General features: G+C 39.7%; 1 protein-coding gene across 4 annotated transcripts in view; it reads right to left on the bottom strand.

Moving 5' to 3' along the window:
- Positions 1-12125, bottom strand: part of PTPRG (protein tyrosine phosphatase receptor type G) — a 717269-nt gene that overhangs the window by 211383 nt on the left and 493761 nt on the right. For all 4 annotated transcript variants that reach the window (XM_043587811.1, XM_043587813.1, XM_043587812.1 and 1 more), the window contains exon 5: positions 8871-8966. In XM_043587811.1, the coding sequence (XP_043443746.1) occupies positions 8871-8966 (96 nt within the window). The remainder of the gene's footprint in view (positions 1-8870; positions 8967-12125) is intronic.

The raw sequence follows: 12125 nt of genomic DNA, 5'->3' as shown, positions 1-12125 counted from the left end.
TTAATAAATATTGCAGAATGAACAAATGAGTTAGCAAATGAGGGTATGAATAAATAAATGAGAAAATATGACATTTTGTTCACTTAAGGAATCTGAAGGAGAAAGGAGGGACAGAGGAAGAAAAACACACACATGCAAAGAAGAGCAAGAACAAGAAACTCAAAGAAATGTGTACATAGGTGTCCTGACACACACGCGCGTGTGCGCGCACACACACACACACACACACACACACTAACTCACCAACATCACAAAGAGACCGTAGGGAGGCTATAAATAAGAAACAGTCAGAGGCAAGCCAGAAAGAAATATAGTAAAATAATCCACAAAAGCTTCTCCATCCACCTTCTACTGAGATAAAAGCATTCTGGTAGGAGATCTTATAAAAAAACATTCTCTCATACAGATACATCCCAATATTCTTGGCACTAAAACACTCCTTTGAGGCCACTGAATGCCACTTTAAAATTTGTAAAGCCCTGTTGCCTTTTCACAACCACGGGCATAAATGGAGATACATCCCTCTGATAGTATGTTGGACCCAATGGAGCCCCAGGTGACCATTCTCAGAGGGATACCAACCTCAGTGAATCAGGAGACTCATAGCCTTCATGTTCATGTCCTTGACCATCTCAAGAGATGGTCTCAAACCTCTATGTAACCACAGACCCTTTTAGGTGAAGCTTACACAACCACCTACATATGCTCTTTCAAAAAACCCAAATGACTGATGTTGTGGTAGGACCCCGAGAGGTGTCGCATAACTTAGTCTTACTCGGTGTATATTTCCTGAACGGTAACTGAGGTCAAGACACTGGGGTGAGGGTGAGGCAAAGGTGGGTGGTGGGGTACAAACAGAACAGGACCAGGACATGGACCTCAGTCTCAAAGAGTTTACATTCTAGTATTCTCAGGTCCTATGTCTCCTAGTGCCTGTTTCTGATACTCCTCAGCTCACAGGCTATGGGTTGTTCCTTTGCATTCAGGACTATAGAGCCCGTGTGTCTCCACCACATTCGGTGAAATATTTGCACAGCCAACCCACAGTGCTAGTCATCTGCAAGAGATGCGGTGATGAGCAAGTGAAGACTCCCAGTCCTCAATGATCTCACAGTATAGACAGGAGAAAGTAAAGTAACAGTTTTAATGCAAGATGGAATGCTAAGAGAAACAGCGGGTTAACGGAAGGACAGACGTATCACATCTACCTGTGGTGGGGGAGGGAAGGCAAAATGCAGGGAAGTGGAGAAAAGGCCTTCCTTCCAGGCCCTAGACAGATGAGTCATCGAGAACTCCTCCTGCCTTCTCAAGGTCTATAAATAATCCCAGGTGCTGCCATTTCATTTAATTACTCAGCCTCTCCAGATGGAGAAATATAATTAAGCAGTCTGTACCACCGACATGATATAAAGGATGGGTTAGCAACTTGTGAAACGTTTGAGTTTTGAAGTTTGCTTTCAACAATGAAGTAAGGGCAGAAATGAAGAAGGAGCAAACGACAGAACTGGAGACGTCGGGGAAAACCAAATGACCGGGATTATATTCTGGGTAGAAATGGAAATAGAAACAGAAAAAGAAAATACTGGCCCAAGGGGGATGAACTTTCCCAGGAGGAGCAAAAATGAAACCTTAAATAAAGAAATCTCAACAAGGTTGTTGAAGATAGGTTGTCAAAAAGAACCATAAATAAATCAGGATGCAATTTATTTATTTCTTAAATGTACAAGGCATATGCCATTGACTGGACCTTTGGATACAGACATAATAAAAATTTTACATCTTTGCGTCTGATGCAAAGATTCAGAAGAGACTATAGGCCCTAAAAAGTCTAGCAAGGAGGCTGGCAAGAACATCACGTTAAGAGAGTTTCTACATGTAGACGCTCTTCTAAAAATCATGTGTTTGTAATTCCACAGTTCAAGGGAATCAGGAAATACAAATAAAATTTTAGGCATTCCAATAACAATGGCAACTAGGCAGTAAAACAAACGAGACGTTCCCCCCAAATGGTAAATTCGACAATAATCATGTGCTTCCTGGAGAAAAACACAATCAAACGTGCAAACCTACAATAATCAAAACTACAAAAAGCTTGGGGATACCAACTTTGTATGGGCATCAGATGGAAAGCCATTGAGAAGGCTGCACAGACAGAAGCCACTTGGATTCTGACAGGAATGGAGGGAAGTGTTCAATGACAAACAGTGAAGAGACATATTGAAAGAAATACCAATTCCACCAGGGATGACAGAAGATTTCTTGGTCTTAAAAAATACAGGCCAAATTGGGGTAAAGTCATTCTGAGCACCTGGTACTCTCTACTGAATAAACTTACGCTGGAACCAATCAAAGTCTTTTGTGCCTTGCTTTCAAAGTAAAGCATCCTTCTACAAATTATCTAATCATTCCACTGATATTTCAACTTTCCTGTCAGCATAAACTTTTCACATTTCTTTCTTTAAACAGAAAAGCTATGTAGATTGTTATCAGAAAAACAGAATATTTTATTTTGAAGGAGTATTTTAATGACATTTGGTATTTTATATTTTTACAGGAATTCGTATCAAGCTAACAGCAAAGAATAGCAGAGGTTCTACTTTAACAAACAGAAAACAATTATTTTAATTTTTGTACTGACATAAATTAGCTACACAAGCACTTATTCCCTTTAGTGGTTTATCAACACGTATCTCCATCTCCATCTCTTGCCAATTTCTTATTCTAGTTAATTTATCTAAAAAAGCCTTTCAACAACCTACCGTCTTGCCGTGCCCCTAGATCTGCTAGAGGGCTGTTGATCCAAAGGTGTGTGTGAAGTATAAAATAGATGTTCTCTCCTCTAGGTACATTACTCCCCAGTGGCGATGAAACGAATGTACCATCTAGAACATGTGGGCTCAAATGTACACAAGCGTATGTGGCTGCCATGATTCATCATTTCCCCTGCATGGAAGTGAACCTTCCTTCCCACAGTGGTGTTCATACAAAGCACTTGGGGGAGACATGGCTCACCGTCTTTCAGCATTGACAGTGACCTTCAACTCTGTCTGTAATCAAAAGATGTCAGCCACCATTCAAGGTTACTGGGGTTCAGGATGGGGTCGTGATCTTAAGATCATGTTGACACGAAAGCATGAGGAGATTGACTGGAGATTGTGTTGCAATGGGAATGTATGCCCCCTCCAGAGCAGACAGCCAGCCACTACTCACATCTTGATTACTGCCACATCATCAGGACATTTTATGTAATATCTGCCATATTTAACTGAAGAACTATAAACACTCTGTAGGTTCAACAATAATGCCTGTGAGCTACGAGAGGCGCACCTGCAGGCAACCTCTAGTCTAAGCCAACCTAAGGTCCCTTGGTCAACCATGTGCCCACCAGGTCTGTGCTTGTTTCAGTGTTTTGGAAACATTATGAACTTCATAATATCCAATCACAGCAAAGGCCGTGGGAGAGCTGAAATTACTCAGAATAACAGGCACATAATAAGGAAGGAAAAAGAAACAAAGATAACAACAATTTGAATCCATAAGAAAATTATTCTAGTGTAAGGAGTGAGCTAACATCAAGGCTATACCATCTACATGGAACTAGGAGCCTCGCCTAGACCTGCACTTGTCATTCACGTCATGTCACTCTGGACAAGTAATATGTGTGTTTATAAGCACTAAGTCAGCATATAGCCTCTTTACAAATGGAACAGTTTCTCCACTCACCTCTTTCTAGCCATTATCACATGCGACTGTGACAGTGAGGTCCTAGTGGGCAGGAGCTGATCGCATTTATTGTAGCCTAATGTAGCAACTAATGCCCTTCCTGGCACTGAATCTGTGCTGAACAGATGACAAATACTTTTTCAATAACAAAATGTGAGATCCCAGGCTTGAATTTGAAAATATATATCAAGATTTATCTGACTACTTGGGGGGGAAATACCAAACTCCCTGATTTAACATTCATTTTTTAAAAATTTCTTAATGTTTATTCATTTTTGAGAGAGAGAGGGAGAGGGAGAGAGAGAGAGAGATGGAGAGAGAGGGACAGAGAGAGAGGGAGACACAGAATCCGAAGCAGGCCCCTGACTCCAAGCTGTCAGCACAGAGCCCTATTTGGAACTTGAATCCACGACCCCTGAGATCATGATCTGAGCTGAAGTCAGACGTTTAACCAACTGACCCACCAAGGTGGCCTCCCAATTTAACATTCTTATAGAAAGATGCAAACTACAATGATCTCAAAGTATGGAATCTAATTAGAGGGCCAAATTAAAGTGATAATAATACTCTCCTCCTCTCCGCTGCTCAACGTAGTGTTAGCTGCAATGTATAAATGCATCTGTGGCTTATAAGGAAAACAAAGGAAGCAGCTCAACACAGCTGGTCTCTAAATAAAATTTCTGTTCTATTTTATATTATCCATCCTGTATTTTGTGTACACAGGGCAGCAAGCCAAAATTTTGAAGAGGACTTATCAGAGAAAGTATATCTCTGTGCGTAAAGTAGTAGTCATGTCCTAGAAATAATTTAACAATTCAAACCCTAGATTTCACACTGAACCATTTTGCTGGTTTGTATACCAATGTGCTTTGCCTGCCTAAGACTCTAATTGGTCTCACATTTCACAAGAGTTAACAGAGCTAGAAAAATAGAAAGCTATTGGGTAGCACATATTGTGAACTGGTTCTTTCAGAACTCATAAAAACATTTTTAAAATCTGTTTTCCTCCAAGGAAGGTGCCCTATAAAGTAGGACATGGTTGGGCTGGGCATGAGTGGCCATGACAGAGAAGGAGGAGAGGGTAGATCTGATGGTGAGGCTATAGGAGTAGAGGTTCAACTACAAGAAAAACAGCAGGCCAAGAGGACAATAACAGAAAACAAGGGATTAACCATGGAAGTGGGTATTGTTTAAAAATGGCTCAAGTGACCTCAAGTATTGTGGAAGGCAAACCAATCATGGTTTAGATGCAAGTGACCTGCCCACAAGGCAGTGCCCAAAATAGACTTCTGTTCACGCAAAGAAGACACATACACCATAGGTCTCCATCCCACAGATAAAGAATTGCATGGATATGGATACATGTTTTATTTGGCATCGATCAAATGTCTACTATGTGCCAGGACCCACGTTAGGGGCTTCATTTAATGACTACTTTAATCTTGATGGTGTAGAAGTTGCTATCTTCATTTCACAGATAAGAATACTGAGGTTGGGTGGGGGGTGGGGGACGCCTGGGTGGCTCAGTCAGTTAAGCACCCAACTTCAGCTCAGGTCATGATCTCACAATCTGTGAGTTTGAGCCCTGCATCGGGCTCTGTGCTGACAGCTCAGAGCCTGAAGCCTACTTCAGATTCTGTGTCTCCCGCTCTCTCTACCCCTCCCCTGCTCATGCTCTGTGTCTCTCTGTCTCAAAAATAAATAAAAACAGAGAGAGGCCAACATAATGAAGAAGTAGGGGAATCTGAACTTCTGATATCTCTCAAACAAAGAAGGGCTAAAGCCAAAGGGCTTTGAACTCCAAGAGGCTGGGAGGAAAGGAGACTGAGTCACTACCAGGGATACACTGGGACAATCTGACAGGCCATAGGGCTACTTGAAGGAAAAAATCAGAGCACACCTGGTGGAGGGTCTAAAACATCACTGCGAGTAGGGAAATAAGATAACCAAAGTCACAACAAGGGAGAGCAAGTAACACTTTCCAAAAAAATACCTCCTGATGGGCCAGGCCCCGGAGAGTGTATCACCCCCCTTTAATATAGCAGTGATCGCAGGTGCAGAGCACACAACAAGCTTTTAAAACGCATAAGTGACAGAAAAGTAGCCAAAATGATGGAACAGAAGAATTCTCCTCAAAAGAAATTACAAGAAGAAATGACAGCTAAAGAATTGATCGAAACAGATATAAGCAATATAATGGAACAAGAATTTAGAATAATAGTCATAAGATTAATCACTGGGCTTGAAAAAAGCATAAAAGACAGCAGAGAATATGTTGCTGCAGAGATCAAGGAACTAAAAAATAGTCATGAGGAGATAAAAAATGCTATAAACGAGGTGCAAAATAAAATGGAGGTGGCCACAGCGCAGATTGAAGAGGCAGAGGGGAGAAAAGGTGAATCAGAAGATAAAATCATGGAAAAAGAGGATGCTGAGAAAAAGAGAGATAAAAAAAACCCTGGATCACGAGGGGAGAATTAGAGAACTAAATGCTCCAATCAAATGGAACAATATCCACATCATAGGAATTCCAGAAGAAGAGAGAGACAGGAGCTGAAGGTGTACTTGAACAAATCATAGCTGAGAACTTCCCCAATCTGGGGAAGGAAACAGACATTGGAATCCAGGAGGCACAGAGAGCTCCCTTCAGACGTAACTTGAACCTATCTTCCACATGACATATCCTAGCGAAACTGGCAAAATACAAAGATAAAAAGAGAATTCTGAAAGCAGCTAGGGATAAACAGGCCCTAACATACAAAGGTAGACACATAAGGGTAGTCGCAGACCTATCTACTGAAACTGGGCAGGCCAGAAAGGAATGGCAGGAAATCTTCAACGTGATGAACAGAAAAAATATGCAGCCAAGAATCCTTTACCCAGCAAGCCTGTCATTCAGAATAGAAGGAGAGATTAAGGTTTTCTCAAACAAAAACTGAAGGAATTCATCACCACTAAACCAGCCCTACAAGAGCTCCTAAGGGGGATTCTGTGAGGAAAATGTTGCAAGGACCACAAAGTACCAGAGACATCACTACAAGCATGAAACCTACAGATAACACAATGGCTCTAAACCCATATTTTTCAATATTAACACTGAATTTAAATGGACTAAATGCTCCCATCAAAAGACATAGGATATCAGAATGGATAAAAAAACAAGACCCATCTATTTGCTGTCTACAAGAGACCCATTTTAGACCCGAGGACATCTTCAGATTGAAGGTGAGGGGATGGAGAACTATCTATCATGCTACTGGAAGTCAAAAGAAATAAATAAAAACATATAAAAATGCAAGTAAAAAAAGAATACTGAGGTTGGAAAGTTTAAATAACTCTATCACCAGTATGCACCTGTTAAGTAGAAGAGAAGGGACTCAAAAGCAAATAGTTTTTTTTTTAATTATTTTTTTTCCCTAAATGTTTATTTATTTTGAGAGCAGGGGAGGGAAGGGACAGAGAGAGAGGGAGAGAATCCCAAGCAGACTCAGTGCTATCAGCACAGAGCTCAATGTGGGGCTTGAACTCATGAACCATGAGATCATGACCTGAGCTGAAATCAAGAGTTGGATGCTTAACCAACTAAGCCACCGAGGCGCCCCAAAAGCAAAGAGTTTTGACTCCAGTGAGTGACCTCTTAAAACACTATGCTACCTGTGGTTTATGAAATAATCATAGAAAAGAGATGTGTGGAAGAACGAGAGATACCAAGCAAATACATAAACAGACAACTTCCAAAATATTTGACCATGAGCCACAGTAAGAAGTATGTTTAATAACATTACCAAGTACATACCCACTATGCCTCTCTGTGTGGAAACAACTAAAAAAAACGTTCTACCAAAAAAAAAAAGTTCTACAGAAATATTTACCCTTACTATGTGTCATCCACTCTGATATTTTCTGATTTATTTTTTTTCTATTCTGTTTCATTATTTTAAAACTGCTGGCAGGATCTGCTGAAATTATTTCATGGCCCATTGCTAGGTCAGAACCCACAGTTTGAAAAACAGTACCATAACCAACCCTAATGACCACCACGCTCACTGTTTCTGAGGTTGAAGCAGAATATTAAGTTTTTCAATTTCTCACATATAATCTCCCATTTGAGGCTTTTACCCAAGAAAGGAAAGGGAGAGAGGGTGGTTAAGAGGGAGAGACAGCAGTGGACAAAACTGTCCATCATGGGTCACAAGCTAAAAAGAGTAGGGAAATTAACATATTCCAAACAAGACTGGCTCTTTCTCAAAGACAAAGAAGCTTGCCCCCTTAAGGCAGGGGTTAAAGACCCATGGTGGAAAAGGTTCTGATGTCTCCCACATCCCTTTGAGTTGTCAGAAAGACATTGTCCAACAATGGCTCACTGATGGAAGAAACACTGGTATGTGGTCTTCAGGCACATTTTAAGACGGAAAGACAAGTCACATACCTACTACTCAGGTTACTTTCCACACAAAAAAGCGCCAGATCTCCTCTCAGCTACTTTTTTAAGACACTTGATGGTTAACACTACTTTAATTTGACGTGACTTATTAAAAAGCCTGGATGGCCTTATCTATGGAAGGACGCAAACTGTGGCTTCTAGCTGTAGAAGCACCACATGAATTAGGAACGCTCAATACAAACAACAAAAAAAGAAAGCACGCGGGTTCATGACTGTACTAATTTGGAAATGGTCTTAGGGAAAACTTTAGTTACCATGGGGATTTGGGGGAGGGAAAGAGAAGGGGTCTCTTCAGAGAAGTGACTGATGCTATTTATTAATCTACTTGTAAGTAATGTAAAGTTAAAAGTTGCTCCAAAGAAAATCACCTTTTTTTTTTAACATCAGTCTCTTAACATGCTGAAGGAACCTGTTCAAAACGCTTCAGCAGTGAAGTAACTTAGATGATAAATGTGTTCTTCAATCTGTGCACCAGTCAAGTAGCAATAAAATCAGAATAATTCATGCAAAAATTTTCATTATGTTTCTAAACATACTTATTTACATTTTAAATCACACATTAGACAATATGAAATATCTTTCATTTAGACAGGTGCAAACGAGAAAACAGATGCATTCATTAAACATAGAACAATTCGGCGAATTAAAAAAAAAATACTCAGAGAACTCTCTGGTTCAAGTACTTGAATCACCGTTAGCTTACTTGAAAAAATATGGCCATGGCTCCGATTATTCTGTTTTCAGAAATTGCGGTTTGAAAGCTGTCAAAGTCATCTGGATTATAAAAGAAAATCTGCATCTGTAAAAGAACAATTGAAATATGTATTAGGAAAAATTTCAAACCTACATGAAAGTAGACAGAATAGCACAAGGTACCCAGATTCCTCACTTCTTAAGATTTTGCCAAATGTGTCCATCTATCTGTATTTTTTCTTTGCTAAAGTATCTGAGAGCAAACCTCACGCGTCAGATCATTTTACCCCTACATACCATACAAGCACACATCTTCTCACATAGCTATCGTGTCTTCATGCTACCCAAAGCAAATAACACTGACACCTTCTGATTGCCTGATATTCATGTCATGGTGAAAGTTCCCTTTCAGGAAGCAAAATTTTAACGAACTGAAACATCCTGAAGTAGTTAAAAAAAAAAAAAAGTGCGCCTGTGAGATTCATTCCATGTACACATTAAAATTACAAATGCTTAATTGGGCACATCTTTATAAGCAATACTCTTTCAGACAAATTTGAAGGGGTCTCTCAGTGGCTTTGATAAATAGCCCAAATGGAATATTTCAGCGAATCCACAAGAAACATAATGATGGTGATAATAATGCGTTACATTTTTACAGCTTGCAAAATTGTACCATGCATTATTTCACTTAGGTCATTTGATAACCTCTATGAAGACAGGGCAGAAATGACTACCCTCAGTTACAGATGAAGAAACAGAGCTTCAGAAAGTTGATGTGAACCTGGCTAAGATTAAACATCAGAGGAAGAGTGTAAAATCCAAGTGCTCTCCTTTCAACCTTAAATCCTTCTCTTACATCTAGTTAGAGTTTCTTATTCAAAAAGCAGAACACAGACAAATCAACTCAAAATCCTTGTATCATCTTAATGCTTGAACACTCCTTGATATTTAATACAATTCAGAGAACGAAAATGGACCATAGAATGTTCTTGAAAGACTACATATATGATAAAAATAACAGATTTGGGTTCCAATTCTAGCTTCTTCATTTACTTGTCTGTGAGACCTCAAACAGTCTTATTTCAAAGCATCAGCTTCTTCATCTATGGAATCAAAATTTACCATTGGTAGGGGGGAGGTGGGGGACAAATGAGTCAATGTGTAGTATATAGTAGCCCCATGCCTAGACCTCATCTCTCTGCGCAACCAATCACTATCATCATCATCATCACCACCAATATCATCACATTTTAAAGTTAGCATTCGACAGACATTTAAAATTTCTAATAAGAATGTCATTCCACTAATTCTGGAATGATCCTACTCCTTACAGAAAATCAGATGTCCTACATCACTCATTAGCTCTCTGCTGTGACCTCTATGTTTCCACTTTTCCAAATGATGCGATGCTATTCTCCACAACAGAGTGTAGAGATGTCCAGATGGAGTTTGGAAATATGATGCTGAATGATGAATTCCCAGAGGGGAAGCTAAGTCAGAAAACTAGAAAAACTAGCTGACGTATAGGTCGAAGGTAAACAGAGCCATGCTGCCTGAATTACCTAAGATGTTAAGAATAAGGGGACATTTCTGTTCTCAAAGGTAAAATAAGGTAGCCCAATCAGGATACTTTCTTGGAAAAGTCAGGCACCTAAATGGATGAAAGAAAGATGGGTAGATTCCTTTGGAGGATTTTCTTCCTTACAGTGAATTATTTTTACACTGTGCATTCTCACCCATTCTGGTGGCCTCTTAACAAATGTGTTGCCTTTAGGTTTGGACCGTTTTAGACATCATGCGTTTACGTGGAGAAAAATCCATTCAGTGAGTTGCAGACTAAAACAGTCTAATACTAGGTGAATGGTTTCACGTACAATGCTACTAACCCAAGAAAGAAACTTGGTACACAAGTACATTCAGAAAATACACTTCATTTTCCTTTGAAAAGTCGGGCCCTCAAATTAAGTAAGTTCACAGAAGTTTTTCTTATTCTACAGCCCATGAGCAGGGGTGGAATTGTTTAATGCATCACCTGAATAGTGTCTGATACAAAATACTTTAAGACCTCTTCAAGGGCATTTTCATTTACGACCGGGTGAGGAAATTCATTTTCAGAAAATGTCTTTGAGTCATGCCTCCACCCATCAGGATAATAAAATGTCTCATAAAGAGAACAGTAGCAGAATTCTGAAATATCAATTTTCCTTGCTATTTCTCTCAAGTTGTAGTCTCTTGAATTATGTTAACTTTGGAAACTATGTTAAATATGAGAGTAATAAGTGGATGAAGCTTTGCTGAGTGAACTGGACTTTAAAATGTTGTGTTGTTCTTGTTGAGACAAATTTGGGCAGAAGCTGGAAAACTATCTCCCACGAATATCTTTGGAAGGTGTTGGGCCAGCAGATAAATATCCTGAGTAGCCCATCGGCTTTCTGTATCTGCTCCCAAAAGCCATCCCCAGAGCCTACTCCCCAGCGTGTGCTTCCTAATAAAGTGAATCTAAGGCATGCTTAGTGCGTCAGTCGTCTTGCTGAAGAATCATGGCACACATAAACTGAAGGAAAAGATCCAGAAAATCTGGCAACAGAGAGATCTACAAACTGTTCCACACAGCCTTTACCAGCACCAATTATGTACCCTTTATCCCATTTGCATCCTTTCTCTCTGTGTGTGCGCACATAGATACACAATTTCTTTTTATGAATCACTGGGTAGTAACTGAGAGAAATATGCCCCTTTACCACTAAATACTTAAGTGTATAATTTCTAAGAATAAGGACACTCTCTTATATAAGCACAGTATAATTATTCAAATTAACAAATTTCACATTGATACAATACTATTATCTTATTCACAGTCCATTTTGAATTTTGGCAAATGCCCAAATAAAGTCCATTATAGATCATTATTCTGGTTCTTAGTCCAGGAATCCAATTTAGGATCAAGCTTGGCATTTCGTTTTCTTGTCTCTTTCTACTGACCCCTCTAGCTCCCACTTTCATCTGGAACAGTTACTCAGTTCTTTTTTTTTTTTTAATTTGAACAGTGCAAATGAAGTGCATACGTCAGTTGTTAGGTAGAATGAGGGGTCTGTCTCATGGTTTCTCAGGGTTAGATTCAGGTGATGCATTTGGGAAAGGGTTCCACAGTAGTAACATTGTCTTCACAGTGCATCATATCAGGAAGTGCATTGTGTGGATTCCTCCCAACATTAGGGGTGTTTAACTTGATCTTACGGTTAAGTTGATGTCTACCAGGCCT

The sequence above is a fragment of the Prionailurus bengalensis genome, chromosome A2 (assembly GCF_016509475.1).
Source record: "Prionailurus bengalensis isolate Pbe53 chromosome A2, Fcat_Pben_1.1_paternal_pri, whole genome shotgun sequence".
Taxonomy (NCBI): Eukaryota; Metazoa; Chordata; class Mammalia; order Carnivora; family Felidae; genus Prionailurus; species Prionailurus bengalensis.
The sequence above is the reverse complement of the archived record's forward strand: the minus strand, read 5'-3'. Positions and strand labels throughout refer to the sequence as shown.